At 43.8% G+C, this 24,399-nt stretch overlaps 1 protein-coding gene across 2 annotated transcripts in view; it reads left to right on the top strand.

Annotated features, from left to right (window-relative positions):
• Window positions 1-20,208, top strand: part of Vps53 (vacuolar protein sorting 53) — a 46,136-nt gene extending 25,928 nt beyond the window's left edge. For both annotated transcript variants that reach the window (XM_075685927.1, XM_075685929.1), the window contains 11 exons: window positions 814-963; window positions 2,923-3,011; window positions 4,187-4,426; window positions 5,461-5,623; window positions 8,275-8,357; window positions 9,132-9,210; window positions 11,307-11,455; window positions 13,646-13,715; window positions 15,298-15,383; window positions 16,635-16,791; window positions 19,797-20,208. In XM_075685927.1, coding sequence (XP_075542042.1) covers window positions 814-963; window positions 2,923-3,011; window positions 4,187-4,426; window positions 5,461-5,623; window positions 8,275-8,357; window positions 9,132-9,210; window positions 11,307-11,455; window positions 13,646-13,715; window positions 15,298-15,383; window positions 16,635-16,791; window positions 19,797-20,000 — 1,470 coding nt within the window. In that variant the 3' untranslated portion in view covers window positions 20,001-20,208. The remainder of the gene's footprint in view (window positions 1-813; window positions 964-2,922; window positions 3,012-4,186; window positions 4,427-5,460; window positions 5,624-8,274; window positions 8,358-9,131; window positions 9,211-11,306; window positions 11,456-13,645; window positions 13,716-15,297; window positions 15,384-16,634; window positions 16,792-19,796) is intronic.
• Window positions 20,209-24,399: the final 4,191 nt, after the last annotated feature.

Here is a 24,399-nt window from a genome sequence, read left to right as displayed (position 1 = left end):
CAGTGCACCATATCCAATTCTGTACGACAAGACAGACACTGAATACGAGGACGTGACGGCAACACCGCAACAGAAGGGAGCACACCAACATGATTATGAACAGCGGCAACGACGTCATTTTGATAAGACATGACTCGCGTTAAGAATGCATGACGAAGAAGGTAAACACAGCACTGATCTTTCAGCAGATGAAGGAAAAAGCATGTGAGTACACAGAGGGAAGCAGCAGCGGAGGCCCAGTCTGCCCTCGACAACTCCGCTGCTTCGGTGGCTGTAGGCGGCAGAGGTAATTAGTGCCATACAGCAAGCTGGCGGGAAAGCAAATCTGCTTCCCTCCCGCGCTTCCTTGCAACTATGCTCACTTCGCCCTCCCTCTTAACTCCCTCGTAACTCCCTCATCTTCAACGGTCTCCGCGCTGGCGCCGCCAGCCCTGCCTGCCTGGAACCAGCTTAGCCCACTCCTTGAAGTTTCGTTTGCTGCTGTTATCAGCGAACGAGCGTTGACTGGCTTGGGCAGTTTCATGGTTCTCGCTTGCTGTGTGCTTGTGGGCCACAATATTTCACGACTCGCACCATTCGTGCTTTGTGCTATGGTTCACGAATACTTCGAAAACATGCTTTTCTTTAATTCGAACAAATTTTCGGGCCCCTCGAGTTCGAATTATCGAGATTGGACTGTAGTACTCCCAAAGGCTGTGAGAACTCATTTATGCAGCTTTGCTGTATTTGATGTATCAGTGGCTAAGTTTGGCATTCATCTGCGAAGGATTTCTTTCTTTCTGACTATTCTATTGATGTGTTCTGTGGGAGCAGGCTCAGAAGAGCACCAACCCTTTTGAGGAAGGAGGCGAGGAGAACAACCCATTTGCTGAGGACATGGAAAAGGAAGACAAGGCAGCTTCTTCGGCAGGCGCAGGGGAGCCATTGCCTAGCAGTTCGACGCCACAGCTGTCTCCGCCTCAGGTATCACTTGTTCTCCATTCATTCGATTTTTTTAAAGGCCAGCGGCAACAAAATTTTGGACCACATAAAAATCCTAATTTCAGATAGTGTTGGTATACAGCAGCCTTCATCTAAATTTTATGTTTTAGATACAAGCGGCTGCGTCACAAAAAGCTAGCGAAAATAGATGTTCTTGATAGCAAAACTGAAAAAAAAAAATGGTGCCGTTACTATTCATGGAAGTAATACGGAACCTGGAACATTGAGAACAAGCGCAGCTTCTCGGCGCGCCTTTGGAGATTTGTGGCGCTCGTGGTGCGACTGAAAATCTCTGGTCATGGCCTGGAATTTGTGTTGGATCTGCTAACCACCAGGTTCACACGTCATATGCTTGGGTGCTATTTAAAGGTTGTTAACAGGAAAATTGGGATATCACCAGCCCCACAGCTTTGTTAAAGTTGCTTCAAAAGTGTGCTATATGCTACTCGTTTATAACCAGTTCTAGCAAAAGCGAAATTTCATTGCAATCGGGCTCTTAAAGGGCATCGAAGACAATCACTGGATCAGTCTAGACTATAATTACCCTTCTGGGAACCTTGCAGTCTCTGTTTTATGGGACTAAGCAGTTTCGTTGCAGACAAGATCGCAGCTAAAAGGGTCTCCGAATTATTTTGCAATTCAAATCACTTGTGGTGAACGGTATCTTTATGAAGCTGCACCAGCTGTCTTGCACATAATGCCCAGGCAGGTACCACCGTCTGCTTCAAGTGAAAAGCCCGCTCAAAGAGGGCACCACGTCACCAAAAACAGTGTTGGCAGAACAGATGTAGCACCACTGAACTACATGGGGGAACTCGTAACCCTTTCAACTCCCAAGTTCTTTCATAAAGAAGTACAAAATGTCCCAGTATGTTTTGCTGCTGGGAAGTATTGAACATAGTATCAGGATTGAGGAAATGTTTTACACATGTGGTTTGCTCTCATATTCACCTGAAATAGTAATGAAAGACATCTGCTCTGAAAAGAAGACTTTCCGTTAGTGCACTCGCGAGCTTCATGTGTAAATATATGAATATATGAGAATGAAATGAAATTAAAGTATTGAAGAATAATTAGAATATGTTCGAGTGCCGAAACTGAAATGCACGATGCGAACCGAGTTAACGGGCGCGGTTTGTGCAGCTTGTCTTTGCCTATAATGGTACAAACAGCTAGGACTGGTGCAGCTTGGTCTTGGTAGTTAAAGGGTTAAGATTGGCCTGCTGTGCTTCCTTTCATATTGAAATCGAAAATAATAATTCTTTTTTTTTGTTATGAGCGGTTGACTACAATTCGCCAATAATAAAGATGTTATGTAATGAGAGCTGGTACCGTGTTTTCACAGTGGAGGCACTGGTTTTGTTTACATTTAGTTGCAGAAACTCAATTCTTGGTAAAATTGATGCCTTGGACACCTGTTAACTGTATGCTTAAATCACTCTGATGACTTAATATTTGCCTGTGGTGTTGCTGAAGAGAAGAAAAGTGGGTAGCATTGGAATAAGTTTGCAGATTAGACTTGCACGATTAGCGAATGGGTCAGTATTACTGCAATTGCAAGCTTGCTAAGCTAGAAAGAATACAGAAATGCAAAGCTGGCAGTTAGTCTCTTTTGAGATTTCCTCACCAGCTACAAAGATTACTTTGTATGCTTTGGCTGTGTCTTCTCAGGACCTGTTAGCAGTTTTAGAGGGCTATGGAATAATTCCGACTGTCTAGGCTTCTCTAATGTGCTCCCAGAGCTCGGTACACAAGCGTGTTTTGCATTGTGGCACCATCATTATGCAACTGCTGGAAACAGGGATCAAGCCTATGACATTGGGTTCAGCAGTGGAAGTCTGTAGCCACTGAGCCATGAGGGACTGCCACAGTATACAATTGCGATTCGTGCTGTGCCAGAACACTCTGTCACATGGTATAACCAGAGTGCTTCACATGCAGGTGTCGTTGGTCAATGTCAACCCATTTCAAGGTCTCGTCTCGAGTTGCTTCGAGCGCCACTTGGACATCTACGTGGAATCCCAGGACAGGTATGCTTGGTGCTTCCTGGTAGAATGCTTCTTGGTCACAGCTGACGTGCAGCTACTTTTCCGTCAGTGCAGCCTTGTTACGCTACCATGGATAAGTGAATTGAGCAGTGATCAAGGAGGACCTATGAGCTGGAGGATTTGGTTGGCGGAAATGAAGTGACAGACTCATCGGTTTTCACATATCTCAGGAGCAGTGACTGCAAGTAGTACACGTGTGAAAATTAAACACACCTTGTTTATCCTGCTTCGAATTTGAATTTCATTGTGCGTTGTTTCTGCTTGAATTCTCTTTATGTGTTGCTTGTTCACTACTGTACGGGTGGCAGAATAGCTGACTATAGCCTAAAAAAGACTATAGCTCCAGATATTGGCAACGGTAAACATTAGCATTATATCTGCATCCATATAATGTGACCACAAGTATAGTGTAAGGGCACTTTTCACGACTCTTCAAATTTTTTAAATGCTCTGCGTCATTGTAATGGTACCCAATGTAGTTGTACTTGTTGGCCTAGCATAGCTCAGTGGGAGATCCGTTTCCGTGTCGCATGCACGGAACCACCTGCATTTGCGTAGTGAGGCCACGTGGGTGAGCATATCGCTGCTGTGGATCAGGCCATTGCAATTGAGGTTCCTAGCCAGGATACTATTTTACTGTGGTTGGGTCCCTTTGAGCCACCGACTTGATTTGCCTTAGCTGCGCTGAGTTGCAGTCCTTACTGTTTGCACACCTGCATCTCCGGCCATCAACAAATTAGGCTTCGAGCTTATCTTAGTTGCTTGGTTGCCGCTGATCGTAGTTGCCTCTCTGCATTTTGGAGGGAAAAAAGTGTCGTCATATTCAGAGCATGGTTCTGAACGTAAAGAGAAATGCTTTCTTAATATGGTAAGTTCGAATTTAAAAAGTAAAAGAGCTCACCTTATTTTTCGCAAATATGGTGATAATTCTGTCAGTGACATGGACATTAAGAATACTCTTGTTGTTCAGCTATTGTGTAAATAACATTTCTGCTGGTTTTACGGCCCAAGATGGAGTGTCTGCTCCTTTGATGACTGTGCCATTATTAACACACCTCAATCACAAGCTTTTTGCTTGGCGGCTCATGCCTGAACTTTCCTTTTGATGTGTCGTTTGCCATCCACATGCCGACCACTCACTTCCTCAAACCATGCAGGACCCTGAAGCAGTTGCTGGACCAGTTTGTAGAAGCAGCGCAACGGGCGCCGCTGCCGCAGCCCGACGTGGAGACTGCCGGGGTGTTGCCCAGCTGTGCCGACCTCTTTGTGTACTACAAGAAGTGCCTTGTCCAGTGCAGCCAGCTCAGCCACGGGGCGCCCTTACTAGCCCTGGCACGAGTGTTTGGCAAGCACCTGGCCGACTATGCGGGCCGCGTGCTCCAGGGCTCCCTGCCCAAGTGAGTGCGTCCTGCGCATGTCCTGCTCTTCGCCACAGTTTATTGAACCTTTATTTCTGTTAAAGTTGAAAGCTGCCACTGCCTGTGGGACCTTTTATAATACTATCAGCTTATAATGGGCAGTGGGATCTCACTATAAGTTCTGCGGGGCTGGTGCTCGTGCGTAGGGAGGGCAGTTTACAAGCTTGCCCTGCCTGTCACACCTGTCCTTTTTAGTGGACATAGGCTTGATGTCTGATTGTGGCGAGTTTTGTGTGTGGACAGAGGCGTAAGCTGAGGAAATGACTGGATGATCTGCAGGCTAGATTCACCTTGCTTCACTCTTTTCATATATTCATGCACATATGCAAAAGTTCACTGGATTTATAGAGCCAAGCATCCCTCTGTGCTGTTGGGCCTTCCAGATACTATCCGACGTTTCCTTCTGTATAAATCATTCTGCTGAAATTAACCAAAAGTTGTTGCTTGGTCGTTGCCAGGTGGCACAGGCACATAGTGCACAGCTCTTTCCCACCATAGGCGCTGATATTCGTCTCGCCTCTTGGCAGTGCTTCTGTTGCAGGTTTCGTCGAATTCAACTGTGAAGTAGAAGCATGCAGTTTTGTTACCCAATTACAGTACCCGTGCACACCGTGGGTGGCAGTGCTATCAGCAGTGAGCTCTGTGGATACTTGACAGGCGTGCCCGAGTGCTGTCTCGCCTCTGATACTGCAGGGGTGTCCTTGCACCAAGTCTCAAATTAGTGATGTGTAGCAGCTGCGCTGAAATTTGGAAGTTTCACTTAGATACCTAGAAATTTCTACCACATTTTACGACCTTGAGAAACGTTGGTTCACAGTACCACAATAATATTATTGTAGGGTGTGTTGCAATTGTGTTGGCTTGAAATTGCCTTAGTATTGAAGTCATTCCAACAGTAGGTGCTTTTGTGTGTGTGTGTTTGTGTGCGTGTACGTGTGTGCATGCGTGCGTCATTTTGAGTCTTATGAAGGGAGCAATCTTTACATTTGCTACCTGACTCCTTGATGACTTAGGACTGGCAGCAGTAGCAGCAGTGGAGTGACGGCAGCTGGCTTGATCCAGAACTTCCAGAGCCTACTGAAGGAAGGGGAAAGTCCACGGCTCACGCCCCCTGAGCTGTGTCGCATCTGTGGAATTCTAAGCACGGCCGAGTACTGCCTCGAGACAACCCAGCAGGTGGGTCGAGCCTTAAACGTTGGCGTCACAGCACGAACATGCCTCATTATAACAAAGTGATGTCTGACACTTTCATTATATCAGCACTCATTATAAGTATATATTTGTTACATGATGGTGTCAGCAATGAATATTTGAGAACCATGATGTTATATCGAAGTTCGACTGTAGCAGGTGAAACCTTTCAAAGCTTATTCAGAAAAAACAAACAATTACAGGCCCTGTTCAAGAGGCAACGAGTAACAGTATTTGTTGTATGCAGCTTAGTTAACAATCTGACATCTCTGTCGTCCTTGCTTTTCTTTTTTAATGTCGTAGCGTTATACGAATCAAAACTCTGTCATCAGTTTTGGTGTTGATTAGCTTGCATCTATACTCTGTCGCCTGCTGCCTGCAAAACAATGCATGTGATATGTGTGCGTCAGCTCACAGAATGTAACCCACAGACACGCCAACCAGTCTTTAATCAAAAAAGACGAAGCCACATGGTCCCCTGTCTTCTTTCTTTCATGCCACAACATAGTGCTCTTTTTTTTTTTCATCCTTTTCTACAATGCATTACTAATAGAAGGAACCACACATAAGAAAAATCTCACCCATTCACCATTCGCAGCATTTTGACTGACAGTGGAGATTGGGGTCAGTGGAAAAATTTGTCTCAACATTGATTCATCAGGGGAAATCCTGGTACACCAAGGACATCTGTCATGATGGGGAAGGCCTTTTCTTTACGAGTTCTATGATTTATTACATTTAGTATCTGTTTCTGTAAAAAAAAATATACCACCATGTTGTGGAACCCAGATTTGGTATCACTTTGAGCGAGCAGCTTTCCCCATTTGTGTCATTTGCTGGCTGTCGCACGGTAGGTTTAGTGACATTCACTGTAAATGCACTTGAGAGTGAGTCTGTTACGTAAGCTTGCATTGCTGCGTTTAAGTGTGTTGCCTCTATAGCAGTGCCTCAAAAATAAATAAAATAATGCTCAATGCCTGGTATTCCCTAATTCTGAAACCAGTTGTATGGGATTTCAAGTGGTTTAAGTGTGCTATGGTCTTCAGAATAATTTTTTACCCATGCCATCTGCATTGAAAGCCATAATTTTTCTTCTGCTCATTTTAGATGTGATGCTGTCTTGTCTTGGCACATGACAACAAATTATGTGACAATTAATTATATTATTTACAAAAGAATTTATGCTAAATATTGTTCTCAAATATAATCCACTATTATCTTGCAAACATTGCCTAATATAACAAATATTAGGGTTGTTCAAATAGCAAGATTTTCTTATTGAATCGCATATGAGTAGTATTCAACAAAATTACTTTCTAATATCAAAGCAAGTACCGAATGTTTTCTTGTTACTAATTGCCATGACAATATACCTGTACACATCTGTACCTTATGTGGGCTGCTATTTCACTGTTAACCACCTTTGCTGCCAAAGGGTAGCTGGCAGTATTGAATGAATGAATGAATGAATGAATGAATGAATGAATGAATGAATGAATGAATGTCTGTTGCATGGAGCCTGTCTCACAAAAAGCCATGAAGGAAGCTGTTCAGTAAGCTTCCTTTAATTTGAACTCTGTTTAATTAGAATAACTTTTTGAGCTGCTGCAAGTTGGAGTTATTGAAATTCGACTCTATAATCTGCCTCGTGATTTACACATCAACATTACCATCAATTCGAAATAACCGGATTCTTTCCCGTTTAGCAGTGCACTGCTGAAGTGGTACTCACCACGGCAAAGTGCACTTGCTTGAGGCGTCGTGAAATTTGCCTTTATGACTGGGGGCATAAGCTGCATTAATGGGTTGGGTGTGAAACTTTGTAAGCATGCTCTCCCATGTATCTTTGCCTTGGCCAAGGTGGCCAGCCTCGTACTGTCACCACTTCGAAGGCTGAGAAATGCGTTCTGAAAGCTTGGGTCATGTGAGCAGCAGAAGGCAGCAGGAATGGTGGGGGGCCAATGCCTTATCTTCCAATTACAATGTGACGTCCGTTATCTTGGTCTTATGTACTCCATTTGGTAGTTAACAGAACACTGAGGAAGCTATGCAAGTTGTGCAGTCATGGAAGTCTCACTCCACCCGTCTTGCCGTGCAGTTGAACTCGAGATGCGACACTTCCTACTGTCTAGCTATACTTTATATTATTACAACCACAACTCACGGACGCAAGGTTATGTCAAGACTCATATTATTTGTGCGCCTTTGTGCTTCCAGTGTATGACGTATTGTTTTCGTCGCAAATGCAAGCGGCACACTGCGACCACTGGTACCAGAAATGGGTCACTGTCACTCCAATTGTTTGGTGCTAAATAGGTTCAGATCTGCGAAGCTTTCCATGTAGTAAATGCATCGTGTCTTGTGGCATAAAAGTATGACACTTAATTTCACATCGAATTACATGATGCATACCTATGTGTTTCTTTCATGTGTGATGCACAAATTTTTTTTTTGTTTTTGCCTTGAATGCAAGTGGTTCATGCTACTGTGAATTCACACTAGTAATGAAAGTGCTAAAAACATTTCCTAAGAATGGTCATTTGCACACTGTTTGGAGGAGTGCTATTCAGAAACGATCATATCAAAATTGCATGATTAAAATGTACTTTCGTTTTTTTTTCTATTTTTTTTTACAGCTTGAAGGAAAGCTGAAGGAGAAAATAGAGCCAAGCTTAGCGTCGAAGGTAGACCTGACCGCAGAGCAGGACATGTTCAATGGGTGAGAGATGCAAAGTGGCCAAAGTTGTACGCTACTGTTTATGTATTGTTTTCTTTTCTTTTGTGCTAGAAAAAGGGGCATCCGGCAGACAAGGATGTATAAAAAGGATGCAGAGCAAGTGCAGCCTTTCTTTTTCTATGTTCTTGTTTGTTTTATGCACCCTCTTACAGCACGGATGGGTGCCAACTGGCTCAGTTCATTCTTTCTTTTTGTTGTTCACCTTTTCAAGCACTGGATAAAGCAGAGCTCGTGCTTCAAGTCACACTACTTTATTATGGTTGTGATGTGTGACTCATGAGCCGTGTTAAAAATGTGGAAATAGCTAGGGCTGCATTCTTCTTGGTTGATCGCTTTTGGGGATGTTGCATTCATTTCTGCATGTTGTAACAACTAGTGCAACACCTTGTAGGAGTTGTCCATTGAATGTGCACTCAAAGTGATGTCCCCGAAATTACCAATCGATTGAGAATAAAGCCCCAGCGCTGCTTGGAGTTGAATTTTGAGGTTCTTCTCCCTCGCTGATAACCAAATCTTTAATGTTGTCACTAACAAGCTTCTGTGCTAAAAGCAGGAATCGACTGATACTTTTCATTGTCGTCTGACTGTTGCTTCCGAGCTGCCTTGTGAATGTGACATAGCATAATGCTCCGTGACCTTATAGGAGCTGTGTCTTCCCCCTAAAGATTAGGCAATAGACACAAGACTTGTACGTACTAGCAAGTGTTGGGTGTTTGCCTATTTAATCTTGTTGACTTCTTTTGCTCAATTCCAAAGGGTCATCAACAACTGCATTCAGTTGCTGGTTCATGACTTGGAAGCAGCCTGTGAGCCAGCCTTGTCAACAATCACCAAGGTTTGTTTTTAGATAGCATATTTTTTTTACAATACATGTAGACCTGGAAATTTATGGGCCGTTGCACTTCCTTTCACTAACCAGATTGTTCAAGTACAAGAACACAGTGCTTCCTTTCTTATTTTAAAGCAGAGCTGTCCACATTTAAGTCCCCCCACTCCCCCTTTGAGAAAATCACTGTTTACTTCAAATTTGCTTTGACCCAAATATAAATCATTCTTCGAGCATGTGCATGAAGTTGCAGTAACTCATCTGTGCCAAAGACGCTTTCTCAGAACAAACACAGCACAGCTCCTTCATTACAGTGATAGCTGTTGAGGCGCGAGGTTTCGTGGCATTTTAGAGTGCAGCTCTTAGATGCCCACTCCTGCTTTGAGGGCCAGCATGCCTTGGCTTTGTCGTGCCTCGTAACCGAGCAGATGAGCACAGTGAAAAATGAAAGCAAAGGTGCAGCGGAGCGGGAGATGAAAGAAGAGCATGCGAGGAGGAAAATGGAGGAGGAGGCTACAGTGAAAGCATGAGACTGAAAGTGGAGGAGGAGCGGAGGGAAGACGGCCTGCACGTGTGCCGAGTTGCCAGCAGCCATGACATCAGCAGCCTCTTGGGCGATGTCATCTGCGCTTCCGAGGAGGGGCCAAGGTGACATGATGTGGGGAGGGCTACGCTCGTCCATGGCATCAACTCCTGAAGTCGGTCTACGGTACCAGAGTGTGTGACGGTGATCACTGCTCCTGCAAGGGACAATAGCGAGTAGCTACGAGTAAGGCTCAGTGTGACACTCCCTTAGGTGTTGTCGCCACTGGCACTGGTGGCACGATTTCCCCGCGACGAAGGGCCGCTCTCGTCGTTGGTGGAACGAAAGCGTCAGACAGAAAGCGTAGGGTCACTCAAGACGGGCTGTGCGGCAACGATGGGTACGATATGGCTCCAGAGAAGCTCGTGTCGTCTGCATTGAAACAAGGTGCTGAATGAGCATAGATCTGTTTACAGCTGCTGCTGTGAATCGCGTCCACGCTTTGCCCACGTGCTACCTCTTGCAATCTCCTGATTAGCGAGGCAGTCATGCCACATTTGCTCCATTTGCAATGTGCCACACGAGACAGATAGTCCACATCAGCTATGCTACTCACAGCATTCTCTTCCTAATATAAACTGTGTACCTATATAATCCTAATGCATAATATTGACACGTGAAATGAAAATGCGTATAGAGCTGGACTCAAATTTCACATTGGAGAGCACCATAATTGTTGATGAAATTTTTTTGTCTGTAATTCTTGTCTTTCTTTTCTCATTCATTGCTTGCTCTGTTTCACATTTGTGGCAGCCCTGAACTTAAGCCTGCAGCATTTGTACTTTGCATACATGCCTTAATGCCTAATATGAATTCGATATTCCTGCTGTGGGCTGTCTAAGCTAAGCCAGTCACATTGTGTGCTTGTTTTTTATAGTTATACACCACACATCCAATTATAATTCAGGAAAGTACTGCAGAAATCCACTAGATGGCAGAAATTTCATGGAAATAAAAATGGTCACTCACTAGGTACTGTAGTAGTACGCTAAAAAGGGAACTATTTCAGTGTCTTCAACAAACTTTGCACTGTACAGTAAGGAATAATAAGTGCTTATTAGAAGACAACTGAGGTAGAAACAAGCATACAGGACAATATTCAATTTCAGCTGCCTCATTTCAAATCAATCAATCAATCAATCAATCAATCAATCAATCAATCAATCAATCAATCAATCAATCAAGGTCTCTGCATCTGCTTTTTGCATGTTGTGTTATAAATGGCATTCGGGCAAGATCATTCAAAAGTTTTTTTGCAATCTTGGCAAACTCTTCAGTGTAAGGAATTTCTTCTGGTCTGGTGACGAACACAGTGTACCATTGCCTTAGCAGGGCTGTCAGTCTGCCAGCCAGCAGAGCTTGCCAGGAGGCCGGCAGGTGGCAATGCAAGTTCAAACGAGTCGAGATGCCCAATTCAAGATACCATGATGAAATTGTTCTTTCTCTTTTCGCAGAGCACAGTTCTCGCAGAGCAGCAACTCGCGGGTGTCACGAAATTTCCTCGTTGCCTTTTCCTGCGCAGACCAACTGGTCCCTGGTGAAGGCTGTGGGCGACCAGAGCGGCTACGTGACTGCCATCGCTGCCCACTTACGCCAGACCCTGCCTCTCATACGGGACAACCTGGCCAACTCGCGGCGATACTTCACCCAGTTCTGCGTGCACTTTGTTAGGTGAAAGACCACTTTCGCTTATGATTAGTTCTTGTGGTAATAGTTTATTAGAGCACTGCACCTCTCAAATGCAAGAAATAAATAAATAAAAAAGAATAGCTAGGTTAGAATTTTTCGCTTTTTCTAGGTAATTATAAAATTACAGAAAATTTGTTAGCATAACTAGGTGGAATTCTTCTGTCTGGGAAGTACAGATGCTAATGAGCAGTGACTAATGTTAGTAAGCATAATTGTGTAGTCTTCCTTTGCAGCTCTTAACAAAACTACCTTATTTATTCGAATCTAGGCCGGCCCTGATTTTAAGCTGACCCCTGAATGTCCGAAGCCGAAAAAAAAAAAAAAATTAAAAGACTCGCCTCAAATGTCGGCCGAACCAAAAAAAATGAGGACAGCATTCAAAATGAAAACAGCCGTTATTTAATATGAACACGCCGAGCTCACTCTGCGTCATCATCGCTGCTCGCCTCGTATGCGAGCTTGCACACAAGCTCACGTCCGCGCGCCCACACATGCACAGATAGTGCGGCACGGCTCGTATGCGTCGAAACACGGCGCGATCTCGCTCAGCAGCTCCTCTCTTCACTCTTAAACAAATGTACACCCTTTGGGGTGTATATTTGCCACACAACAATAATCATCATCTGTCTTGCTTACGTTTCCTCTCTTGAAAACACTGCGCTCACTACTTTTCCTGTTGAGAATGCTCTGTCATGCTGATAACAGGCATGCCATTCGTGACTTGGAAGTACCAGGCTCGCAGTGTTAAAAAAAGGAAATGCGGACAAGACAGATGACGATTGCTGTTGTGTGGCAAGATACGACCCAAACGGTGTAATTTTGCTTAAGAGTGTCTTATCGCGCGCTTATCTTCCTTATAGCTGTCATCTCGTTGCGGCACGCGCAACAAGTTACTCCCGCTGCCCTCTATAATGACCAGCATTTTCTGAATTATGCTCAAGCCCCGCCCGGCTTGAATGTCTGACGATGTCTCTGCGGCTAGTATAACTTTTCGTTTGAAAGCGCTACTGTAGTGGCATCACGTTGACGCCGATATGACACAGGTAAAAATGGCGATGTCGCTCGTGTACTTCAGTTGGCTACTGGCGCGTCTAGTAGCGGCTGCAATACTGACTTTTCTAGATGGCGCTAGCTATGCACCATACTTATAATTTTCAATTACAAACTGGTATGTTTTTCTTTAAATCCTCGAATCTAAGCCGACCCTAGAGTTTGTTATATGATTATTTGAAAAAAAAAAAAAACATTGGCCTAGATTAAAATAAATATCGTAAGTAAATGGGATAACCCTTAATGTGAGAGTTTTTGACGGCTCTTAAAGGGACACTAAAGGCAAATATTAGGTCGAGCTATAATGATACATTAATAGCTATAATGATACATTAATGCTCAAAAATGTTTAAGCATTAATATTATTGCAAACAGAGTTTTAGCATTAACAAGAAATTGAGAATACCATTTGCAACTCACCCGGGACATTCAAGTACTAGCCTGAGGACATAGGCACTCCTCATTATAATTATTCGCTAGCACTCAACCTCTCCTCATAAAAGCACCATTGCATTGCATTTTAAGATGGAAGAAAATGCTACTTGTCGAGTTCTATTAGATGTTTAGAATAACTCATTGACTTTACACATGACTTAGACAGGAGTGGTCGTAAAGGTTTCGTTTTTGCTCGATTCTGCACATCCGCCCTTTCGCGTTTTAGTAGCTTTGTCATCACGTAATGCTGCAATGGTTTTTCTGGCTTGCGAAACTCACACGAACTGCAAGTAGCAGCGAATTGCATGTCCATGTGATCTCGCGGGATGCATTTCCCGTACATTTGTGCGTATCAAGCCAAGATCACACATTTGCGTTTCGCACAAAAAAACGTAGCGCCATTTGTCAGATGCCATTTTACTCACTTAGGCAGTAAAGGTTGGTGATGCAACGTCACCTCTCCCCCTATCAGGAGCGCGCCACTTAAATTGTGCTAAAGGTATGTGAAGCTTTCAGATGCGACCTTCTCTTAAACTAAGTCTTTTCTTGGCACAAAACAAGCTCTTCGAGGTTTATAGAGCGGTATTTCAACAGCCCACATTGACTTAGTATTTGTTGTTAGTGTCCCTTTAAGAGCTAACTGAATCTTGGCTACTAATTGGCACCCTGCAATCTGTTCCCTCCCAGTTCCTTCATTCCGAGGTTAATCAGCCAGCTGTTCAAGTGCAAACCCATGAGTCCTATTGGTGCTGAGCAGGTAAGTAAAGTGGGAATAAAAAAAAATCGCCCTTTATAACTTAGAGAACAGTAGTACTAGTAGACCATGACTAAGTGTTAGAACCATAGGTGTACACACATTTGGGTCTGTGTGCCATTAAGTTCACTGGCTAGTGTACCAGTCTTCTGCGGCGGGACAGTCGCCATCTGTGCAGGGTGCACAAGAGCTTTGTTTCTGAAGAGAAGGAAGCAGGAAAGCACTGTGCTATTCATGCTCTTCGAGAGCGCCAGATTGGGTGGCTAGAAAGGTTACGATGGTGACACGCTGTTTGCCAAAAAACGGTGTCGTGGTGGCATAAAAGTAAGGGCCCAAATACTTATTTTGGCTGGGAGATGGCCCTCTGCGGTAGTACAATGCCTACGTTCTGCTGTCAAGCACAAGGTCGTGAGTTCAATTCCCTACCGTTTTGGCCGCATTCTGATGGGGCCAGAATGTAAATGCACCCTTGTATACATTTAGGAGCACATTATACTAAGTGTCCCAGCTAACGTTAGCCATGCTTAAAGAAAGAAATGGTACAATATACAGTTATGAAATCTAGATGGTGTTCGGTCATCTGTCCTGTTCTGCCGCCAACATGATTTTTATGTACTAACTGCTTGGCTAGTTAGAAAAGAAAAGAACTAAACAAATTGGTTAACATTAGCTGGGACACCGTGTAGAAGCCCAGTAAGTTAAAATTAGTATCAAGTGTCGCCAACCAAATTTTATATCTGCTTCATTGTATCAGGTAATAATTCCTTATGTTCATAATAATAATAATATTTGGGGTTTTTACGTGCCAAAACCACTTTCTGATTATGAGGCACGCCGTAGTGGAGGACTCCGGAAATTTTGACCACCTCGGGTTCTTTAACGTGCACCTTAATCTAAGCACACGGGTGTTTTCGCATTTCGCCCCCATCGAAATGCAGCCGCCGTGGCCGGGATTCGATCCCGCGACCTCGTGCTCAGCAGCCCAACACCATAGTCACTGAGAAACCACGGCGGGTTCCTTATGTTCATGTCTGGCTGTATCTCAGCTCTCACTAGTAAATATAGTCAAGAATTAAAAAATAACAACAGAGCACTTTATGTGAGTGCTAATCACTGTGCGTTGATGGACGTTGTTTATGGTAGCTGTGAGTTTACATTGTTTTTGTTGTCTTTCTTTCATTTTGCAAAAATAATTATTTGATTGAATGTCACCCCCCCCCCACACACACAAACACTTTATGTAATATCCTCCCATTAAGGCCTTTGGTGTACGTTAAATAAAAGAAAAAGAAGCTTAATTACCTAACTTTTATTCAACTTACCTAATTGATAAGGTGTGGAGGATGTCGAGAAATGACCAATTGCAGTGCAAACAATGTGCTTTTATTCAGACGAAAAAAGAAAGCCCACGAAATTTCAAAATATACCATGTCACAATGCCTCCATGCGCCAGCAACAGCAGCGGTCTTGCTTGGTTTAGTGTTCAGTTGTTACGTCCGTTATATACACTGAGCAGATATTTTCCTTGTCTGACATTAGTTTAATACTCATTTGGAGCATAATTACATGTGCCTCTTCATTTCAGCTCCTGTTAGACACTCACAGCCTCAAGATGGTGCTCTTGGACCTTCCACTGTTGGAATCGCAAGTGGCCAGGAAAGCTCCGGCAAGGTACGGTGCAGCATTGAATGTAGCGTTGCTGCCAATTTGCACTAAAGCTGAAAAAAAAAAAAAGTTTACCTGAGGGGCAGGGAGGTACTCAGCAGAACGATCCACTTCTCACATGCAATAAAATTACTAAACATTATCGACTTGGCAGGAGAGTTTATCCTCTGCCTCACTTGAAGCTCAGTAGAGGTCAGTCAGCTACTCTTAGAATGTTGCAGACGGGATCTTTCCTGTCGCGGGGCTTCCTCAGTAGGATATACTCAGATGTAAACCCTGGTTGTCCAGACTGTAGTGAAACCTTTTGCTCTATAGCTCACATGCTCTGGCGATGTCCCATGTCACCTAACGACCTTCTCTCCAGCGAAGCCAAACGGGAGGAGGCCATCAGAACCACGGTACTCCAAAAGCAAGCCCAGGCTATCTAGAGGGCCATGAAAGGGCGGAGCGTCACGGTGTTCTGTCCTCTACATGGGCGTGGCCAGCGTTTACAACAGCCTCCCGTTAGGGGGTCCTGACAGTAGCTCCTCAGGATCAAATAAAGTTCATTGTCTGTCTTTCTATCTGTGCAGCATTAATAGCTCATTGGGCAGTGTGCGCAGCAATTGAATGCTATTCGTAGCCTTACTGTGTCAACCCTGGTTCAGATAACAATGCTGTTTGCATACCCTTTTGCAATAAAACTCAATTGCCTAAGGAACAAGAAGTGTTCTTGGTTAGGACTGTTACAAAAATCTTGGATTTCATCACAGCAGGAATTAGAATGGTGGAAAGGATGTACTATATACAAGTTGCCAGCAAAGAACCATACTTTGTGACAATTCTTATCCTTCAAACCTACTCTTTTTTAAAAATGATCTGCAAAGAGCAGCCAATCTTACTGTTAGCAGTGGCTTGGCACTGTGTGAATTATCAACAGAGGACAAGAGGAATGGTTAAAAAAAAAAAAGCAAGTTGCTACAGAATTTGTCCCTGGGAAGCATTTGCGGATCTATGGCTGAATGCGCACTTCAGCCGAGGTTTCTCAGCCAAATAGCATTGTGGCGATTGGTGTAGTGGCCATTGAACCTTTTGTTATGAATGAGAAATGACATACAACACGAGGTAAGCTCACTGCTGCGTTGTACTCCTTCCCTCTCTCCACGAGTACCCCCCATGACTGCAAGTCCCAGCTGCTTTGAAATGTGATGCTTATCTCAACATGATTGGAAGCGGTTGTTCATGCCGTTGTGTTCGCATCCCCTGCACTTGCCGCAGCTACACCAAGATCGTGGTGAAGGGTATGACCAAGGCAGAGATGCTGCTCAAGATGGTGCTGGCACCCCACGAGCCAGCCGAGAGCTTTGTGGAGCACTACACCAAGCAGCTTCCCGACTCGGACGCCCAGGAGTTCCAGAAGGTCCTGGACATGAAGGTTTGTAGTAACTCGCCGAGCTCTGTGGCTTCGGCAGGCATTGCCAAAAGCTTCAAAGTTGTGTGTGTGATCGTAGCTTGTGTCAACCCCCTAATGAACTTTCTGTGGACCACATGCCTTTAGAATGACGGTGACAGTTCACAGTTCACTGTCTTCACGGCTTTCACTCTCCTAAGCTTCACACCACCAACTATGCTGTAATTTCACAGCTTTTGGTCATGTAGTGGGTAGAAACATTTGGTATGGGCTGTACTATCATGTAGGGATAAAACGAACTGGAATGAATGAACCCTTTCAGGCACCAGCTAATTCTGTTGATTTAAAACTTAAATTAACTACATTACTTACATCGTCAGAATCATAAAAAGTGTGCAACTGCAAAATAGAATACGAATTTTCAATTCTTTAGTCAGTCTTGTCAAATTTACAGAATGTTAACTCCATCAGAAAACTGGCTACAGGAACGTCAGATATGAGAACATCAACTATTTTCATGTCTAGCAGGCTTGAAAAGCACCCATTCAGCCACTTGAAAATTATTTTCGGTGCAACACATTATGAAAAACAATGAAAGAAGTGAACCAACGGTGTACAATGACATACTCACACCAAGCAGAAATACCCAGCCATCTATCTTCCCACTCGTCTTACTAAAATATCTTGCACATTTTAGGGCGAAAGCCTTAAGTGCCTCATGGGTCAAACAATCCGTTTTCCGGCATTATTGAAAAATTGACTATCAGGCGTTATGACACCAAAATTGATGGTGCCACCAACGACCTTTGGTGGGACCAAAATTCAACGGAACCAAAATTGATGGTGCCATCATTGATGGTTAAACCCGCGACCATTTGTGGGAGTTGAACCCACGACCTTTGGTGTTAATTAAAGTGAAGTTAATTAAGGTGCAGGTAATTAGGCTTAATTAGGGCACTGGAACCCATGACCTTTGGTGAGAGCCGCACCCTGACCGTTGGTGTTAAGGCAAAGTTTACTAAGATAGAGTTAATTAAGGCGCTCGAACCCACAACCTTTGGTGGGAGAAAACGAATAATAGGAAGCAACACTGCATTCGAATAAATATGTCAAGCAACTTAATGAATGCCTCCTGAATGCGCAGGCTTTTGCCTTCATGCTCGTTAGCGTATGCTAAAGTGACTGTCAACTTTTAATGAAGCTTGCAGCATAATTCCAATCAGAAGTGTTTCAAGATGTATGCGACACATTTTAAATATCATTACTTTCATCAGTGCTTTTGCTTTTGATGCACACTCTTGCCATACACGTTTGTGTACAAAGCACCTTAAAGGTTTAAGAAGAACACTGCTTACTCCTGATTACTTCAAAGCCTGATGTGTGATTGGGATGTAGCAGGGCACTAAGCACACTCTGGCCCCAGAACTAAGGTCTTGTGAGTGAATCACCCTCGAGTCATGAACAGCAGCAAAAGTGGAAATGGGAATTTGCCTTTAGTTCACTTTCTGTATGTTCGTGTTTCATTCTAGCATGATAGTACATTTTAAATGTAGGCTTAGTACCTACCCAACTTCAATATAATGCAAATTCTTTTAACCCACAACACATAATGCTGACACGTGAAGTGAATGAACCATTTTTTATTTGTAAGCACAATGAAATACCATGTATAAGCTAGCCTACAACATCTACATGACAAAAAGGTCACATTTCTTGAACAGGCTGGATGGTTATGTGTGTGCTTTTCTTTTTCTTTATTTTATGTTGCAGTCATTTTTTGGCTAGTTTGTTGTTGTTGCAGGTTTCTCTCTCTCTTGTAGATATATTTTATTTATAAATAATCTGGTATTTCCTAATAAAGCTTGAGTCAGGCAAGCCAATGCTCGTCTATCTCATGTATCTCATGCACACATTGGCTTTGCATTGCTTCGTTCATTTCAGCATAAAATGCGGGTCTTTATTGTAAGATCCTGGTGCCTATGCCCACACGTGTATTCAGTGTACCGTACAACACCATTCTTCTCACTGGTGTGCCATATCATCCCACTCACAGTGTCATTTGTTTTATGCAGACGTAATTCAGGTGTGGGGGGGGGGGGCGGGCTGTTGAGCATTGCAAGACTTGCAACATGATGGCACTGATGATGAATCCCTTGTCGGGAAGGAGAGTATGCTATACTGCGCTGAGGAGTTGTAAGATCATACAAACAGGAACACTGCAGAAAAAACCTCCTCTTTCTTTTTTTGCATGCATATACTGTGCCAATTGCTCACTTCCTCTAAACATAAGCCACAGCTTTCTTGTTGCTGGTCATGCACAGCCTGATAGCGTCTGTCACCCTTGTTTAATGCAGTACACAAAGTGCCTCTATGAAACATGGTGCACATGGCCTGTGATCTACAATGACTGCTTGTGGTATCGACACTATGTGACTGCTAGGGGCGCTACAGATGCAAGCTGCAACTACAAGTGCCACCTTGAGGCTTTTTTATTTTTTTTTCCTTTCTTCACTTTACCGTGGCTATGGCTTGGCATTTGTAGCTCTTTCAGCTGCCGACCGCTGGATCTAGTGGCTGTCAAGCTTTTCCTAGCTGCTTACTATTTGGTGCAGTAAGCAGCTCGTGCAGAGCGCAGGCATTCTCCTTCATAAAGGCGTTGTGTTTACAACGAGAATCCGAGCCACGGCCCGCACACAGAAAGGAGAGATCCAGCCATTGTATCACTTCACTGCCGTGCGTAACCTTTTCTTAGCGCAAAAAGACAAAAAACGCAGGAACAAGGACACCACACGTGTGTAATGTCCCACTTTCTGTTTTCTTCCGTGGTTGGAAAGAGCGATTTTTGAAAGCACAGGGCCCCTGTGCTCCACGGATGCAGATAGCCTGCATGATGCATCAGTTTGCCTAGCATTTGAATTCATGTTGTCCACGAGCTGTAGTCCAGAAGATACGGTACTCTGGACTCACTTCAACGAAACCTCGAGACAATTCTCTCTCTTTTTTTTTTCCCCGGTCTCATTTTCGTGCAGGGTCTTAAACGGAGTGAGCAAAACGTGCTGACAGAAGTGTTCCGCACACGGATCCCCACGGCAGCCTCATCCTCAGCTGCGGCTTCAGAAGGAGGCACAGCGGCTCAGCTGCTGTCGGCACTTGCCATAGTGACGACAACCACGCCAGAACACGAGTCAAGCCGCATCCGACGGTTCGAGAAACTAATCAAAAAAAGGCTTTAACATGTCCCGATCAAAGACCTTACCGTCGAAGGACTTTCTTTTTTTTTTTGTATTGTGCTTTTCAGGGAATGAAGGTGGTATGGAGCTGCAATTCTTTGTTTTTCTTATTCTCGAGGCCACTTCTTCGGGGAACCTTCCAGATCCCGGTGTAGTATTACTTTGCTGTACATATGTAATATGATGACAGTTATAAAAGTGTGACTTTGGATGACTGCGTTTCACTGCCTTAGGCTGCTTTCTTCGAGTTTTGAAGCAGTTTGGCTGTTTGAAAAAAAAATGCTGGGTTTCTTTGAAAAATATGATGTTGCAGCCTGCTGTGCACCATGCTTAACTTACACTGTAGCTTGTATTCCAACATAACTTGCTACAAAATAAAGAACGTCTTTGTATATCAAGTAACCTTCGGAGTCTGAATTTATTGTGTGGCATATTGAGACGTACAGGTTACTGTAATCACATTATGGAAGCCGTAATATACAACAATTAAAGTGAATCGAGTCAAGCAAAAGCAATAGATTAGTGCTTTGAAATGTCTAAGGCATCACATTTACTGAAAATAAAACCTTCGTAAGCTGAGTGTTCTGCAAACGTAGGACATGACTCTTGTGACTGCAGTTCAACCTCTATGTAACAAACTTATCAATATAACGAAATACTCAATGTAGTGAATTGTTTGTTTCATAATTTGATATTCATATAATGCTATGTATATTTAGCACCATTATAATGAAGTGTCCAAGCATGATTTTGATGCAACAAAGTTTCACCACTGCCCCGAATGGAGCCCAAGGCATAAAATAGAAACTGTATCGCGGGCGCCACTGGTCAAATGGTTGATACAATAATACAGGACCGGCACCTGATGATACCTAATGTGATCCTGTTTAAAACTGTAATTGGTACATGAATGTCAACCAGTGATGATGAATAAATAACTACACTGCATTTGATCTTGAAGGAAACTCTATTGAGCCAATTTTATTGCATATTATTGCACTGAAGCCTTTTATTCAGCCACTTTGTTTGCATTATGTGTTTGAGTGCGGCACTCTTCTCTCTGTGAGGTTCTGAATCACGCAAGGACATTCGCACTCGGTAGAGCATGGCCTCTGGGATCACCAGCAGAGTGCAGGCTTCATCTTCTGTGCTAATACGTGGATGATGTATCTCCATCCATATTTTGGGGCGAAAGCTTGTTGGTGCTAGAGATGTGTTTGTTTAATAATAATTTTCTTTTCACTACATGTTGTGTCTTGGTGCAGAACAAATGCTGAAAGATGGTGGCTACTGCGTATCACTGTAACTAGAATGATCTGAAGTGAAGGCGCTAAAACGACGGTGGACGAAGAAGGAACACACACACACAGGGCGCCACTTCCAACAATGTTTAATCAGGAAAGAACGCCACTGATTTATACTTGGAGCGCAATCACAGTTTCTCAGTGCGCATTTGCGTTCAGGTAAAGCAGTTCTTTGCATGATAGGGATATCGATGCAACATTTACGCACTTATCACCTGCTTCAATGATCCTTTTGGCCTCAATTATTAATTGAACCCATTTGTCATGGCTTCTGGCAGCCACAGCGTAGGCGTGGAAATCTGGCTTACATTTGCAATTTCTACAATGAATTGCCAGGTGGCCCTCCCTCACGTTGTTGACTTTGTTATTGTGTTGCCTCAGCCTGTCATTCAGGCACTGCTCTGTTTGGCCCACATACTTTCTACCACAATCTAAAGGAATCTCATAAACGACTCCTGCCTGACAGTCTACATATTTGTTATCGTGTTTGGTGACACAGGCCGGTGCCTTGCGGGAAAAAGGGTTACTCATTCTGCATAGCTTAGAGAGCTTGCACGGGGCTGAAAACACGACATTTACGTTGGCTCGCTTTGCAATCTTTTTTAAATTATGCAACATGCTGTGTATGTAGGGTATGACAGCTACCTTTTCTTTTTCACGGGGTGACTCCTGGTCCGGTGGGTGAGTTCGTGACTTCTTCCGGATTGTTTCCGCTACGGAAACTAAAACAGGTGGGCACTGGGTTCCTTGAAGCACCACCAGATGGTGCTGACCTCCGCACACCAGCAGTGCCGGCCGTGCGGGGGAAAGAAAAAATGAACCAGAAGGCTCATCTTCATGCATAGCGTTCACTGCAAGCATTTCCGAGTAAAGATTACGGTTGCATAAGCGGCAGGTGCCGGGAAGCGGCAACTGTGTGGCCGGTCTAGATATAGCGTTGCGCGTAGCAGCTCTCCCAGTCAGTGCAGTGATTTCAGTGAGTTGTGTTGCGCGCTCTGATAGACGAACCTTTGAGTTCAACTTCTCAGTTAGAAGCTGCGCCGAGCTCCTTTGGACGTCCACGCAAGTATGCAAATGAGACAGAGGTGTCATTGGAGAGACGTTGCAATGCTCTCGCATTCATCAACATTGGTATACCTAAGTGCCCTTGATTTTTTAAATCTTCTGTTGCTGACGGCCATGAATGGCTGCTAAATGGACAACTGGCATATCAAAATTCCTATACGGGCCCTTTCTTTGACAACAGAAGTCTTTCACCAAACTGGTTATTTTGTGGCCCGTCGACACTGCTGTCTCTCTGAAGGATCGCAGCTACAGCAGTATCCCACAGTGCAGCTGTTTGTCCAGAATCGGTGACTATTTGCTGAAACTACACCTTCTCTTAGGCCTTCTTCAGCGCCAAGACCCATAAAGATAACTGCCCTTTAAGAGTAATTGCGTCTGAGCACAATACATGGCAGAAGTGTTTAGCTGCATTTCTGTTAGAAAAGCTGAAGCTTCTAACAGTAGACGACCCTTACCTGGTAAAGGATTCTGCACAAGTAGTTGAATACTTGTCTAGGCAGCAAGTACCAGAATTAGAGGCCTTTTCTGTAGATCTCAAAGATCTATATTATAGCATGCCAAAAGCAGAATTGCTTCATTGCGTCCAGAAAGGCATTGACAGTTTTGGCTCCCTGCCTTTTCAGAATGAAGCTGGTATTCCGGAAGACAAATTCTTGGCTATGCTAGAACTTTACCTGGCTTCCACCTATATTGAATGGGACAGTTGTTTGTACCTGCGAAAGAGCGGCGTTTGCATAGGTTCTTGTTTAGCTCCGATCCTGAGTGACTTATTTTTTAGCTCGTGCCGGCAGAACCATTTCTAGCAGTCTCGAAGGTAATGGCGTAGTCAAAGTTTTTAGATTCATTGACGACTTCCTAAGTTTCATAGATAAGAATTACAGTGACGCCGACTTGGTCGTTAGTCAAACATTGACAACCTTCAGGCAGATTTTATCTCCCATTGAAGTGACCCACGAACTTTCGGTACATTCCTCCATCAGGTTTTTAGATCTTAGATTGTTTTTAGCAAGTAACCACGTCTGTTGACAGTATAAACCTCGGGCTAGTAAACCTCTGCTACCTTTCAGTTCCTCTCACTCTAAGCTAGTAAAACGCAGCATTGCTAACATGTGCCTGCTGAATGTTTTTAAGAAGTCCTGTCCCCATTGAGCTGCGGTGAGTTTTCTGAAGCAGATTGACCGTCTCGAAGAGGCAGGCTACCCGCAACCTGCCCTCTATTGGCTGTGACCACAGGACTTTTTGTACCATCTCCGGGGACGCTGCTGGATTTTACACTTCGCGAGCCATTAAAAAATACTGCACTCTTCACAGCCTTCTTAATCACTGTACTATTATTTAAAGTTGGGCAAGTTCATTCTCGAAACAGCGTAAAAGGACAGGATGTGAAGAAGGGAAAGGCAAAGCAGCACTGACTATCAACTGAATTTTTACCTCTCTGTTTGATGCTGCTTGATGCAGAGCACCAAGCAAAGCATACTAATGCAGAAAGCATCAACAAAAACATCACTGCAGCTTCAGGGCTGCAATATGACTAGAAACAGTATTTCCTTGACAGGGTAATACTTGGCTAGCTTATACAGGACTCAGCTTGTTGAGGCGGATCCTATAGACAAAGAAGCCGAGGCCTGCGTAAGCCAGTCGAATGTTGCCCTGTCAAAGAAAGAAATATCGTTTCTAGGTTTTATCATAGCCTTGAAACTGCGGTGGTGCGTCTCTTTTTTTTTATGCTTTGTGCATTTGTTTATCGCCACCAATGTTGCGTATTGTCTTATAGAGTTTCCTCCCGTTGAATAAAAAGTCATTTGATAGCTAGCTCTGTCTTGTCATTTCCTTCTTTACTCCCATCTTTTCAACTTGCCGAAATTCCACCGATATAACCCATATGTTTCCATATAAAACAGAGGTTCACAAGAAAATTGAGACAAAGTGATGATTACCCCACTCAGCATTATACTCGAGGCACTTGGCTCCAGAGTGGATTGGCTCCTTTCACGATTGAGAAATCATTCACGATTGAGAAATTCAACCCCAGT

This window comes from Dermacentor variabilis, chromosome 3 (assembly GCF_050947875.1).
Source record: "Dermacentor variabilis isolate Ectoservices chromosome 3, ASM5094787v1, whole genome shotgun sequence".
Lineage (NCBI taxonomy): Eukaryota > Metazoa > Arthropoda > Arachnida > Ixodida > Ixodidae > Dermacentor > Dermacentor variabilis.
Note: the sequence above shows the minus strand (reverse complement) of the source record. Positions and strands in the feature narration are given on the sequence as shown.